Here is a 15,000-nt window from a genome sequence, read left to right on the forward strand (position 1 = left end):
AAGGCAATGTTGCATGTCTACTGAGCCTTTTTTTTAAGTCCGGAATTCTCTCTTTTTTTTCCTTTTGCTGTCTTTTTGTTTAGTCTTTGGTGTGTGTGTTTTCTATTTCTTATTTCCGTTTCTTCTTCGTTATTGGTGTGTACGTATAATTTTTTTCTTCTTCTTCTTCTTCTTCTTCTTTTCTCTTGGCTTGTTTTTTATTCTCGTTCTTTCTCTCTTTGTAATTCTCCCCTGGCGTATTTTCCCTAATTTTTCCTTTCTTCTTACCCCGACCTGAATTTTTTTCTATCTCTGTCTCTCCCTTTTTTCTTCTTTTCTTTTTTTTTATTTGTGTGTCCCTTTTTTCTCGTGTGTTTGTCTGTCTCCTAATTTTGTTTTTCTTTTGTCGTCTTTCTTTCTCTCTCACGATCTGTCATCTGTTAAACACATCACCATTAAGGCAAAAGAGGGAAACAGAGAGACAGTAAAGAATGGAAGAAGAGATTGGAATAAAGTGCAATGTAAAAAGCAGAATTAAGAAAATTTTCCTGTCATTCTCTTCCCCTTTCTCTTCTTCTCTGTTTATCTTTCCCTCTCCCTTTCCCTTCTTTCTCATTCTCTCTTTATAACTTGTTTCCTCTCCTTTGCCTGATCCCCTCACTTTGTCTTTCTCTTTCTCCTTTTCCTCGTCTCTCTCCACTCCCCCTTCCCTCTTTGTCACTTCTTCTTGTTTATTGTTTTCTTTTCCTCTTTCCCCACCTCTCTCCCCTCCTCCCTTTTCCTATCCCCTTCCTGTCCCCCTCACACTCCCTCTTTAGCTCTGTCCCTCGCCTTTCATCCCCATACCTCTCTTTCCTTTCCCTCTCCCCCTCTCCTCTCTTTTTCCCTCTCACTCTTCCTCTCTCTAACCTTCCCCTGCCCCTTCCATGCCCCCCTTCCCTCTCTCCTCTCCCCTTCCCGTTTCCCCCTCCCATCTTTCTCCCCTCTCCTCTTCCCTCTCCCTCTCTCCTTCCCCTCTCCTCCCCCTCTTCCTTCCTCTCTCCCTTCCCTCCTCTCCTCCCCTCTCCTTCCCCCTCCCCTCTCCTCTCTCCCCTCTCCTCGCCCCTCTCTCCTTCCCTCTTCCCAAGTCACAGCTGGAGGAGAGCTTGTTATAATTGCCAGCTGTGTAAAGCGTACAGGAGTCGGCACCATCTGTCAGATACGCTTTGCCATCTGTCTACATTCACACGCTCGCTCGCTCGCAGATACAAGTACCCCCATATGTGCGTATACGTATGTGCGTATACAAACATATGAGGGTATGTGTACGCCCATATGTAAGGTGCATGGACGTATGTTCGTGTTCTCTGTCTCTCTGTCTCTCTGTCTGTGTCTCTCTGTCTGTCTGTCTCTGTCTGTCTGTCTCTCTCTCTCCTCTCCTCTCCTCTCCTCTCCTTCTCTCTCTCTCTCTCTCCTCTCCTTCTCTTCCTTCTCTCCCTCTTTCCTTTCCTTTCTTCCTCTTCCTTCTTCCTTCCTCTTCCTCTTTCCTTCCTCCTCTCCCTCTCCTCTCCCTCTCTCCCTCTCCTCTCTCCTCTCTCTCTCTCTCTCCTCTCCTCTCTCTCCTCTCTCTCTCTCTCTCTTCCTTCTCTCTCTCTCTCTCGCTCCTTCCCTCTCCTCTCCCTCTCTCTCTCTCAATCCATCCATCCCTAATCTCCTCCCTTCTTACCTCCTTCTTCCTTCCTTCGCTCTGTCCATCTCTCGCTTTCTTACTCCTTTCGTTTTTCCTTCACTCATACTTCCTCCCCATCTCCTTCTCTTCATCTTCATCTCCCTCTCTCCCCTCCTCTTCTCCCTCTCTCCATCTTCCTCTCCCTCTCTCCGTCTTTTCCCCTCTCCCTCTCCCTCTCTCTCTCCCTCTCCCTCTTTTCTTCACCCTCTCCCTTTCTCTGTCTCCGGCTGTATTTTGTTTGTTTGTTTGTTTTTCCATTCTTTTGGTTTAACTTCTTAATTATTCTTTTTTCTTTTTATCTTCTTTTAATCCCATGATGAAAAATCTCCGGGATCTTGTGCGCTGGGGTGATAAATTGACCGATTGTGTGGCGTGCGGGGGGAGGGAGGGGGGGGGGGGGTATTGGGTGTAGGTGAGGTTGGTGGAGGGGGTGGAGGAAGGAGGTCGAGGGTGGAGGAAGGGGGTCGAGGGTGGAGGAGGGGATGGAGGAAGGGGTGGAGGAAGGGGGTCGTGGGTGGAGGAGGGGGTCGAGGGTGGAGGAGGTGTATTGGTGGGGGAAGTGGGAGTGTAAAAGGGTGTAGAGAAAGAGGAAGGGTTATAGGAGAGTATCAGGGAAGTGTAGAGGAAGTGTAAGGTGTAAAAAGTGTTCGGAAGAGCCTGAGGAAAGTAGAAGGGTGTTGAGAAGAGGACAAGGCGTATACGAAGGTGTAGGAGAGTGTAGGAAAGGTGGAGAGGGAGGGGGATGTGTAGAAGGGTGTTGGAGGGAGACAACAGAGATGTACGAGTGTGTTGGAGAAGGGCAATGGATGTGCGAGGGTGTAGGGGAGTGTTGTAAGGAGCTGGAAGGATAGACAAAGGTGTAGAAGGGTGTCTGGAAGGGAGCTGTAAGGTGTAGAAGCACATTTGTAAATTTTTTGCATGTGACGTGGCAACATTGTCCTTGGCCACGTGACCCTGCAGAATTGCCTGTGTGTGAGAGAGAGAGAGAGAGAGAGAGAGAGAGAGAGAGAGAGAGAGAGAGAGAGAGAGAGAGAGAGAGAGAGAGAGAGAGAGAGAGAGAGAGAGAGAGAGAGGGAGGGAGGGAGGGAGGGGAGGGAGAGAGGGAGAGAGAGAGAGAGGGGGGAGAGAGAGAGAGAGACAGACAAACAGACAGGCAAATAGACATATACACAAACAAACAAACACAAAGAAGACAGAGTGACGAAGGGGAGTGGGAGGGAGGGAGCGCGGGAGGGGAGGAGAATAAGAGGAAGAGATAAGAAAAAAATGCAGAACAAAAGTGTGGTCGGAAAGAGCCAGGAAGAAGAGGCATAAAAGAAAGAATATAGCATTGTCTTACACTTGTCTGTAAGTGTGTGTGTGCGATTCCTATGTCTGTGTGTGTATCCGAGAGAAGAGAGGGAGAGAGATGTGATGGGGCCGAGAGAGAGTGAGAGAGGGGTATATAGAGAGGGGGGGCGAAAAGAGGGAGGGAGGGAGGGAGGGAGAGAGACAGAGAGATATAGAGCAAGAGAGAGAGGGGGGGGGAGGTACAATGAGAGAGAGAGGGGGCAGAGAGAGAGAGAGAGAGAGAGAGAGAGAGAGAGAGGAGAGAGAGAGAGAGAGAGAGAGGGGGGGGGGGGGGGGAGAGGGAGAAACGTTTCTGTATGGACGTACGTGTGTATATATATTATGTGTGTGTATGTGCGTATATGAGTGTGTTTGTGTCTACCCATGTGTGTATTTGTATAAGTGTGTGAATAAATGTATATGTGTATGGGTCCATACATATCTATTGTGTGTGTAAATGTACATGTACTTGTTTGCATACATGTATATATGTGCATAAGTGTATATGCGTGTGCACATGGGTATACGTCCATGCGTGTGAGTGTATGCTCATCACAAACACCATGACAACGCACCCCAGGCACACACATCAGCTCGCAACATCTCTGTGTGTGCGGAAGTGTGTATGTAAATAAGTATTGCCTCTGTGTGTATGTTGACTCGGGGAATATCATGGCCCGTTTTATTTGTTTGTATATTTGTCGAGGGCGAGGGGGGGAGGGGGAGAGGAGGAGAGGGGAGAGGGAGAGAGGGGAGGGGGGAGGGGGAGGGGGAGGGGGGGGGGGTCGTTCTGGGTATAGGGATATGATGATGACGTTTTTTTAATTTGGGGGGGGAGGGTAGGGGGAGGGGGTCGTTCTTGGCATAGGGATATGATGACTTGTTTTTTTTTAATGGGGGGAGGGGGGGGGAGGGAGAGGGGGAGTTCTGCATAGAGATATGATGACTTGTTTTTTTTAATGGGGGGAGGGGAGGGAGGAGGGGGGGTCGTTCTGCATAGAGATACATGACTTGTTTTTTTTTTAATGGGGGGGGGAGGGGGCCCGTTCTGCATAGAGATATGATGACTTTTTTTTTTAATGGGGGGAGGGGGAGGGGGAGGGGAGTGGGGGTCGTTTCGTATAGAGAATATGACGACTTGTTTTCTTTTTAATGGGGGGGGAGGGGAGGGAGGGGGAGGGGGGAGGGGGGGGTCGTTCCGTATAGAGATATGATGACTTTTTTTTTTTTTAATGGGGGAGGGAGGGGGAGGGGGAGGGGGGGTCGTCGTCTTGGCATAGAGATATGACGACTTATTTTTTTTTTAATGGGGAGGGGGGGTGAGGGGGGGTCGTTCCCATATAGAGATATGACGACTTGTTTTTTAATGGGGGGGAGGGAGGGGAAGGGGGGTCGTTCTGCATATAGAAGATGCTGATGACGTTTTTTTTTTTAATAGGGGGAGGAGGAGGGAGGGAGGGGTCGATTCTGCATAGAGAGGATATGACTACTTGTTTTTTTTTAATGAGGGGGTGGAGGGGAGGGGAGGGAGGTTGTTCTGCATAGAGATATGACGACTTGTTTTTTTTTTTTTAATGGGGGGAGGGGGGAGGGGAGAGGGGGAGGGGGTCGTTCTGCATAGAGATATGACTTTGTTTTTTCTCTAATGGGGGGAGGAGGGAGAGGGAGGTCGTTCTGCACCATGTAGAGATATGATATCAGTTTTTTTTAATGGGGGGGAGGGGAGGGAGAGGAGGGGAGGGGGGTCGTTCTTAATAGAGATATGATGACTTGTTTTTTAATTTGGGGGAGGGGGAGGGGAGAAGGGGGTCGTTTCTGTATATAGAGATATGATGACTTGTTTTTTTTTAATGGGGGGGGAGGAGGAGGGGAGGGGAGGGGGGGTCGTTCTGCATAGAGATATGATGACTTGTTTTCTTTTTTAATGGGGGGAGGGGGAGGGGAGGGGGAGGGGGGGAGTCGTTCTTGGGCATAGAGATATGATGACTTGTTTTTTTAATGGGGGGGAGGGGGGAGGGGGGTCGTTCTGCATAGAGATATGATGACTTATTTTTTTTAATGGTGGGGTGGAGGGGGGGGGGAGGGGTGACATGACGAATGACAGGAGGGTTGTACGCTATGTCATCGTCTTCCCGGGGATTGGCAGGTATTCAGGAGTGACGGTTAATCACCATAATTTTCTTATTATCGCCAATACCATCCTATCTCCCAGAATTAGTTCACCATATCTCACTATTATCAGTCTGTTTACTCTTGTATTATGTCCACGTTACCATATGTCACAATTAGAAGTAATATACTTCTATAGTGATATATTTATTGTACATCGTATTTCATCTTCGTAAAAAATAATAATAATAATAATAAAATAAAATAAAATAAAAAATAATAAAAAAAACATCGTATTACACCTTCGTTAAAAAAAATACAGCCAAACCACCATACTTTAGACGTCATCACCATCAAAACACCGCCGACAATCAGATCACCATCTAACATCACCTTTTCACTATCCTTCACCATACTTCATTACACCTCACATACCTTTCATCTACACCATCACCGCACCACCTTCAGTCATCAACCACATCATACAACATCACCTTTTCATCATACTTCACCATACATTACATATCTTTCATCCGTCGCTCGACTGCACTATAGCGACATCACCATCACCGCACCATCCTTAGCCTTCAACCACATCATCCAACGTCACCATTTCACTATCCTTCACCATACTTCACCACAAACTTCCTCGCCTTTCATCCATCGCTCCACTGCACTATAGCGACCTCACTATCACTATAACCCATCGTACAGTGACAACCAGTGAATTCTTTGACTGTGTGATAGTGTATGGTGACTCACTGTAAAACCCCGAGTGACCAGGTCATCATTACAATATGGTGACGGGTCAGATAAACCTTGAGATTAATAAAAGTAAATATTATGCTTGGCGTTCTCCCTTCATGTGGGGGGTGAGGGGAGTGGAGAAGGAGGGGGAGGAGAAGGAGGGTGGGGGGGAGAAGGGAGGATGGGGGTGCGTGAAAAGGGGTAGGGGAGAGAGGAGGGAAAAAGGGGGAAGGGAGAGGAGGAGGGGGAGGAAGGGAGGGGGAGGGGGAGGAAGGAGGGGGAGGATACGTGAAAGGGGGGAGAGAAGAGGGAGAAAAGGGGGAAGGGGAGGTGGGAGGTGGTAGGAAGGAGGGTGGGGACACACATGAAAGGGGGGGGGTGAGGAGAGAAGAGGGAAAGATGGAGAGGAGGGGAGAAGGGAAGAGATAAGGGAAGAGGGGAAAGCGAGGTGGGGGGGGAGTGAAAGGGATAGAGAAGAAAGGAGGCAGAAAAGTGGAGAGAGGGAAAAGAAAAAGAATAAAAAGGGAGAGAGGGAGTGTAGGAGAAAGAAGCAGAGAGAGGAAGTGTAGAGGAGGGCAGGGGGGAGGGGGCAGAAGGGGAGGGAAAAGGAGAAAGGAGAAGGGAAGGAAGAGAAGAGGCATTAGGAAGGGGAGGAAGGGAGGAAGGAGAGAGATGAGATAATGACCAATAGAGGAGGTTGAGAGAGAGAGAGAGAGAGAGAGAGAGAGAGAGAGAGAGAAAGAGAGAGAGAGAGAGAGAGAGAGAGAGAAAGAGAGAAATAAACAAAGAACGAAAGGAACAGGAACAAAAACACAAACAGACAAAGAGAGCAAAACAACAACAACAAAAAATAAACAAATATAAAAAAAGACAACAAAGAAGACAATAAAAGAAAAACACAGACAAAGAGACACAAAACAAATTCGAACAAAACAAAGAATAATTTGTCAACATCATTCTTTAGTGAATATCTAGACCTCTCTCTCTTAATGTCCCATTTTAACAATCATCATTGTCATTTATTATTATCATCACTATCATTATTGTGATCATGATTATATTAACCCTTACCTTATGATTGTTATTATTATTATCATTGTTATCAATATCAGAATTATTATCATTATTGTTATTTTTATTATTATCATCAAAGTTATCATTATCATAATTATTATTATTATTACCATCATCATCATTATCCTTGACGTCAGTAATATAATTTATTGTATATATCATTATCTTTATCCTCATCGTTGTTATTGTTATAAACATTACCATTATTAGTATCATTAACAATCCTTTTGTCAGCATTATTAAGATATTTGCTGTCATAAGGAGTGTCATGCATGGAGACGGTCAACAGAGAGAGAGAGAGAGAGAGAGAGAGAGAGAGAGAGAGAGAGAGAGAGAGAGAGAGAGAGTGAGAGAGAGAGAGAGAGAGAGAGAGAGAGAGAGAGAGAGAGAGAGAAATATTGTTGGTATCAAATAAATGAAATATTGCCTTCATAAAATCATTTGGATAGACGTGCGTGTGTGTTTGTATTTGCGTTTGTTTGTGCAAACAAAAACAAAATCATAAAGAACAACAACAAGCAAACAAAAAGAACAACACAAAAACAAACAAAAAAACACCCATCCTGCTCACCATACCCCTCGCTCTCCCTAACCACACAAAATATTCACTGATTCACAAAGCCATTGCGATCACTATTACAATTTCGGTTCGACGCCATTGACCTCTCGCTGCGATAGAGAGGGGGGGGAGGGTAAGGTATCTGGGGGGAGGGTCATGGGGAGAAGGGGTGTAGGTGGGAATATCTGGGGTGGGTCATGGGGAGAAGGGGGGGTCATGGGGAGAAGGGGGAGGGGGTCATGGGGAGAAGGGGGAGGGGGTCATGGGGAGAAGGGGGAGGGGGTCATGGGGGAGAAAGGGGAGGGGGTCATGGGGAGAAGGGGGAGGGGGTCATGGGGAGAAGGGGGAGGGGGTCATGGGGAGAAGGAAGGGAGGGGGTCATGGGGAGAAGGGGGAGGGGGTCATGGGGAGAAGGGGGAGGGGGTCATGGGGAGAAGGGGGAGGGGGTCATGGGGAGAAGGGGGGGTCATGGGGAGAAGGGGGAGGAGGGGGTCATGGGGAGAAGGGGGAGGGGGTCATGGGGAGAAGGGGAGGGGGAATCATGGGGAGAAGGGGAGGGGGTCATGGGGAGAAGGGGAGGGGGGTCATGGGGAGAAGGGGGAGGGGTCATGGGGAGAAGGGGGAGGGGGTCATGGGGAGAAGGGGAGGGGGTCTATGGTGAGAAGGGGGAGGGGGTCATGTGGGGAGAAGGGGGAGGGGGTCAGGTGGGGAGAAGGGGGAGGGGGGCTGGGGGGAGAAGGGGGAGGGGTCATGGGGAGAAGGGGGAGGGGGATGCATGGGGAGAAGGGGGGAGGGGGTCATGGGGGGAGAAGGAGGAGGGGTCATGGGGGAGAAGGGGGGGGGGGTCATGGGGAGAAGGGGAGGGGGTCATGGGGGAGAAGGGGGGGGTCATGGGTGGAGAAGGGGAGGGGGTCATGTCAAGGGGAAGGGGGGTCATGGAGAGAAGGGGGTGTCAGTGGGGAGAAGGGGGGGTCATGGAGAGAAAGGGGTGTCATGGAGAGAAGGGGTGCCATAGGGGAGAAGGGGTGGGGTCATGGGGGAGAAGGGGGTGCCATGGAGAGAAGGGGGTGTCATGGAGAGAAGGGGGTGTCATGGAGAGAGAAGGGGGGTCATGGAGAGAAGGGGGTGTCATGGGGAGAAGGGGGTGTCATGGAGAGGAAGGGGGTGTCATGGAGAGAAGGGGGGGTCATGGGGAGAAGGGGTGTCATGGAGAGAAGGGGGTGTCATGGAGAGAAGGGGGGTCATGGAGAGAAGGGGGGGTCATGGGGAGAAGGGGGGTCATGGAGAGAAGGGTGTGTCATGGAGAGAAGGGAGGGGTCATGGGGAGAAAGGGGGGGTCATGGGGAGAGGGGGTGTCATGGAGAGAAGAGGGGGGGTCATGGGGAGAAGGGGTAGGGGGGTTAAGGGATCTAGGGGGGGGGGTAAGAGGGAGAGGAGAGAGAATGGGGGGAGAGGGGTCATGGGGATGGGACGTGTGTAGGTAGGGGATGGGAGGTGTGTAGGGAGGGAGGGGGGGGGATGGGAGGTGTGTAGGTAGGGGTGGGGGGGGTGCTTGTCTAAATACTAATAATTGAACAGCTTTGAGAGGCGACCAGGGCGTGTGGGGGATCGGACAGGGATTACACATCAAAGGAACTGACCGCGAACACACACACACACACGCACACACATTGAAACGCACACACACACACACACACACGATGATCTTCCAAGGCTTTGAGGTTTACTGTTTGTCTTATCTCCGTGCCAAGCCTGCCCTCTCGGTGCCATTGGGCCTTGCAGCTGACATCTCCTGTGTTCCGTTTCCGTGTCTGGTGTGGTCTGGAGGGGTTTGGTGTGGTCTGAAGAGGTTTGGAGGGGTCTGGTGTGGTCTGGAGGGGTCTGGTGTGGTCTGGAGGGGTTTGGTGTGGTCTGGAGGGGTTTGGAGGGGTCTGGTGTGGTCTGGAGGGGTTTGGTGTGGTCTGGAGTGATGTGGTGTGGTCTGATGTGGTCTGGAGTGGTTTGGTGTGGTCTGGAGGGGTTTGGTGTGGTCTGGAGGGGTTTGGAGGGGTCTGGTGTGGTCTGGAGGGGTGTGGAGGGGTTTGGTGTGGTCTGGAGGGGTTTGGTGTGGTCTGGAGTGATGTGGTGTGGTCTGATGTGGTCTGGAGTAGTCTGGAGGGGTTTGGTGTGGTCTGGAGGGGTTTGGTGTGGTCTGGTATGGTCTGGTATGTTCTAGAGTGGTCTTGGGTCTTGGGTCTAGTTTAATCTACGGTCTTATGGGGTCTGGCGTGTTGTTCATTGTGGTCTGGAGGGATCCTGGGTGATTCTAGGTGGTTTTAGATAGGTCTTTTGTGGTCCGGTGTGGTCGTGTGGTTCCTGGTGGTTCTCAGTGGTCCCCTGTGGTCTGATATGGTCTGTGTGATCACTTTTGGTTCTCTGGGGTTTGGTCTTGTGTGGCACTTAGCGGTCTTGTGTGGTCTTTTTGAGGTCTTTTGTGGTGTTTTTGTGGTCTTTTTGAGGTCTTGTGTGGGCTTTTTTAAGTCTTTTGTGGTCTTTTTGTGGTCTTTTGTGGTCTCTTGTGGTCTTTTTGAGGCCTTTTGTGGTCTTTTTGAGGTCTTGTGTGGTCATTTTGAGGTCTTTTGTAGTCTTTTTTGTGGTCTTTGTGGTCTTTTTGAGGTCTTTTGTGGTCTTTTTGAGGTCTTTGTGGTCTTTTTGTGGTCTTTTGAGGTCTTTTGTGGTCTTTTTGAGGTCTTTTGTGGTCTTGTGTGGTCTTTTTGTGGTCTTTTTGAGGTCTTTTGTGGTCTTTTTGAGGTCTTTTGTGCTCTTGTGTAGTCATTTTGCGGGTTGGAGTGGCTTTGTCTAATTTTACGTGGTCTGACGTGGTCTAGTAAAGGTATTTTTGGTCCGGTGTGATTTATTATAGTCTTGTGTGGTCTTAGTTGGTCTTGGATGTAGTCGTGTGTAGTGCCGTCTTGAGTTTTCCTGGAATTAGAGAGGAAGAGGGAGAGAGAGAGAGAGAGAGAGGGGAGGGGGAGAAAGGAAGAGAGAGAGAGAGGGGGAGGGGGAGAAAGGAAGAGAGAGAGAGAGAGGGGAGGGGGAGAAAGGAAGAAAGAGAGAGAGAGAGGAGAGAGAGAGGGAAGAGAGAGAGAAGAGAGAGAGAGAAAGAGAGAGAGAGGGAGAGAGAGAGAGAGAGAGAGAGAGAGAGAGAGAGAGAGAGAGAGAGAGAGAGAGAGAGAGAGAGAGGGAAGAGAGAGAGGAAGAGAGAGAGAGAGAGAGAGAGAGAGAGAGAGAGAGAGAGAGAGAGAGAGAGAGAGAGAGAGAGAGAGAGAGAGAGAGAGAGAGAGAGAGAGAGAGAAGGGAAAAGAGAGAGAGAGAGAGAGAGAGAGAGAAGGGAAGAGAGAGAGAGAGAGAGAGAGAGAGAGAGAGAGAGAGAGAGAGAGAAGGGAAAAGAGAGAGATAGAGAGAGTCTCAAGGATTGTCCTTTACATCTGACTCTCTCTTTATCCTTCTCATTCTTCTTCTACTTCTTTTTCTTCGGACAAGTGAAAGAGAAAGAATAAAAGACACAAACAAAAATAACCCAAAATCAAAGAGAAAGAGAGAGATCAATCCAAACAAAAATAGAAGAGACAAAACGCAACAAAAAACAACAACAGACGTAGAAGAAGAAAGAAAAAAAGAGGAAGAATTAGAAAAAAAACATAATAAAAGTGGAGAAGAGATATGTTACTGTCAAGAAAATCTGAAGTTTGTGTTTTTTTTTTCCTAAAACACGAAAGATGATATATTGTAGTATCGAATATACAACAGATGTGGGGGAATAAGTAGACGGAGAAGGAGAAAGGAGGGAATGAGAGAGAGAGAGAGACGAGAGAGAGAGAGAGAGAGAGAGAGAGAGAGAGAGAGAGAGAGAGAGAGAGAGAGAGAGAGAGAGAGAGAGAGAGAGAGAGAGAGAGAGAGAGAGAGAGAGAGAGAGAGAGAGAGAGAGAGAGAGGAGGGTAGGAGGGAAGGAGAGAGAGACAGACAGACAGACAGACAGAGACAGAGAGAAAGACAGAAAGAGAAATAGAGATGAGAGGATGAGGTGAGGGGAGAAGAAGGCCGAAAGAGAAAGAGAAAGAGAGAGAAGGGGACAAAATAAACAGAATTTAGAAAGACACGAATAAGAATCTTCACAAGACAAGAAATGTATTTGACCGGTTTCGAAGCTGTCAACGTATTTCTAACGAAGATGAAAATGAAAACTGGTAAATACATTCCTTTTATAGTAAAGATATCTATTCTCATTCATATATTTTTCTGGATAAACAGGAACAGAAAAAAAAGGTTAGAGAAACAGATATAAAGATACATAGATAAACATGTATCTATAAACTTTTACAAAGGTAATTTAGTAATTCATAATAACATATTCTCATAAAATCTCTATTTATACACTTTCATTCATAGATTGATCACCTACAAATATCCATCATTCACAAAATTTCCATTCATAAATCACCCATTCATAAATACAATTAATCTCATTTTTCCTCATTAGTCTTCTACAAAATCACTCATCAATATAAACAATATAAATGTCTCTTTCAATTAATTATCCAAATGTCTTTAACTTATTCACTTGAAATATTTATTACGAAGTTATTCATTATTCATTCATAAAAAAAATCTTTCATTCATCAAATCATCAGCGTTGCCATTGTTGTACTATGTCCTTTCAGTGTTGCCAATCTCAGTGCAAGGAGGGAAAGAGGAAAGAGAAAAGGAGGTATGGGATGGAAAGGAGAAGAAGAATAGGGGGAATAAAAGAGAGGTTGGGGAGGGAAGAGGCGAGAGAGGAGGGGAAAGGGAAGAGGAGAAGAGAAAGAAGAGAAGGAGAAGAGGAAGAGAATGAAAATAAAAGGGAGAGGAGAAGGAAAATTAGGAAAGGAAAAACGATAAGTGGGAAGCAGAAAACAATCAGAGAAGAGGAAAAGGGGAAAGGAGGAAGAGAGAGGGAGAAAGAAAAATGGGGAAAGGGAACAATAAAAGGAGGAAAGGAGAGAGAGAGAGAGGGAGAAAAGCTCAAGGTGTGAAAGAGAAGAAGAGAGGGAAAAGGGAGAGAGGGGAGGCACTAGACCATGGCACTCTCACGGTTCTTTTCGCCCGAATGGTGCCATAACCCGAACGCAATGCAGCAATAATTGCAACATGTAAATATTGAGTGCAAGGGAGTTGCAGTGTGGGCCGTGTTTGTGTGTTTGTTTTGATTAATTTTCTTTTTTTCTTTTTTTTCTTTTTTCCTTTCTTTATTTTTTCGTTCGTTTGTTCTCTCTCTCTCTCTCTCTCTCTCTCTCTCTCTCTATCTCTCTCTCTCTCTCTCTCTCTCTCTCTCTAAATAATAATAACAATAGAGGTAATAAAAAGTAATGAAAATAATGATAGTGATAATTATGATATAGAAACAATGATATCAAATAATAATAATAATAATAATACGATCATAATAATGATATGTGTAATAATAATTATGATGATGATAATAATTGTAATAATAATGATAATGATTATGATGATAATAATAATAATGACAATAATGATAATGATAATGATAATAATAGCAATAATAACGATAATGATAATGATAATAATAGCAATAATAATAGTAATCATAGTAATAACAATGAATATGATGATAGTAATAGCAACAATATTGATAAAGGTTTACATTAACTTGATGAACACCGTTACAATATACATTAACGAAAGACAAAACTAAAAAAAATCAGTTACTTCAAAGTCAATGCATGAACAATTGACTGAACTGTCCATGCTTTAAATTGTACATTGCAACGATTGCATTGAATGGTATGTGTGTGTGTTTGTTTGTGTGTTTATTTGTTTGTTTGTTTTGTGTATGTGTTCGTGCGTGTGTGTGTTAGTGTGTGTGTGTGTGTGTGTGTGTGTGTGTGTGTAGGTGTGTGGATAGCCTGCTGTTTGATATACACATAACATCCACCTAAACACACAAAAACATACACTAACACAAACACACACACATAAACAAACATATACACACATACGCACACACACACGCACGGATACACACATAAACAAACATACACACACACAAACACACACGCACGAATATACACATACACACAAAAACAAACAAATAAACACACAAACAAACACACACACATACACACACACACAAACACACATACGCACGAACACAAACAAACAAACAAACACACATACACACATACGCACGAACACAAACACACACAAACACACACACATACACACAAACAAACAAACACACACACACACACACACACACACACACATCCGCCCCGTGCACAAGATCATCAAGAAAATCTCCTTTTCGTGGAAATTTGAAATCCACTCAATTCTCCAATCCTTTTCAACTCTCGTGTGACAATTGAGTAGAGCACGATCTTAAGATTCCGAAGACGAGAAACGCGTTCGGAACATGTTTGACGCCTGTACTTCATGCCTACCCCCTTCCCCCTCCCCCCATACAACGCTTTCTAGAGTGGGAATGCTGATTGCTCAAGGGTTTTTTCTGCTTCTCTCTCTCTCTATCTATCTGTCTATCTATCTATCTATTTCTCTTTCTTTCTCTCTCTCTCTCTTTCTTTCTCTCTCTCTTTCTTTCTATCTCTCTCTCTCTCTCTCTCTCTCTCTCTCTCTCTCTCTCTCTCTCTCTCTCTCTCTCTCTCTCTCTCTCTCTCTCTCTCTCTCTCTCTTCCTCTCCCCCCCTCTCCCTCCCTCCCTCTCTCTCTCTCTCTATCTCTCTATCTCTCTATCTATCTATCTATCTATCTCTATCTCTATCTATCTATCTCTCTTTCTCTCCCTCTATTTGTCTATCTATCTGTCTGTCTGTCTGTATATCCATCCACGTGTGTGGGGGAGGGGGTAGGTGTATAACTGTGTGTGTATGTGTCAGTCTCTCTTAATTCATTATATATCTTTCTGTCTCCATTTTTCTCTTTTTTTTTCTCTCTCCTGCTTACCCCTGCACCCTCCCCCTCCTACTCTCATCCTTCGGTGATGTTGCATATGCACAAGATCTCAACTTTGCAAATCTGCTGACAACTTTACCAAACAACTTCTTAATAAAATAAAAATGATAATAAAATAAAAATAAGAAAAATAGAAAAAGAAGAAAGAAAGAATATAGTAAAAGGGGAAAAAGAAGAAGAGAAAGAAAGCAGAAAGAAAAAATGAAAGAAAGACATCAAAAAGAAAGGGGGAAAGAGAGAGATCAAAAAGAAAAGAACAGAAAAGAAAAAAATGAAAGAAAAGATAAAAGAGAGAGAAAGAAAGAAAGAAAAAGAAAGAAAAACACATAAAGAAAGAACACAAAAAAGAAGAAAAACATAAAAAAGGAAAGAAAAACATAAAAAAGAAAGAAAAAAAACATAAAAAGAAAAAAAATATAAATAAAAAATAAAAGAAAGAAAATAACGAAAAAAAAAGATTTTCACCATTAAGGAGAGAAAAAGAG

At 45.6% G+C, this 15,000-nt stretch overlaps 1 protein-coding gene across 1 annotated transcript in view; it reads right to left on the bottom strand.

Moving 5' to 3' along the window:
• LOC113821561 (uncharacterized) overlaps nucleotides 1-9,783 on the bottom strand; it is a 15,081-nt gene extending 5,298 nt beyond the window's left edge. Inside the window, exons 1-3 of the mRNA XM_070139107.1 lie at nucleotides 9,755-9,783; nucleotides 9,233-9,696; nucleotides 2,470-2,569 (exon numbers count right to left, since the gene is read on the bottom strand). Of these exons, the coding sequence (XP_069995208.1) occupies nucleotides 2,470-2,569; nucleotides 9,233-9,696; nucleotides 9,755-9,783 (593 nt within the window). The remainder of the gene's footprint in view (nucleotides 1-2,469; nucleotides 2,570-9,232; nucleotides 9,697-9,754) is intronic.
• Between the last annotated feature and the right edge of the window lie 5,217 nt (nucleotides 9,784-15,000).

The sequence above is a fragment of the Penaeus vannamei genome, chromosome 3 (assembly GCF_042767895.1).
Source record: "Penaeus vannamei isolate JL-2024 chromosome 3, ASM4276789v1, whole genome shotgun sequence".
In the NCBI taxonomy this organism is placed as follows: domain Eukaryota; kingdom Metazoa; phylum Arthropoda; class Malacostraca; order Decapoda; family Penaeidae; genus Penaeus; species Penaeus vannamei.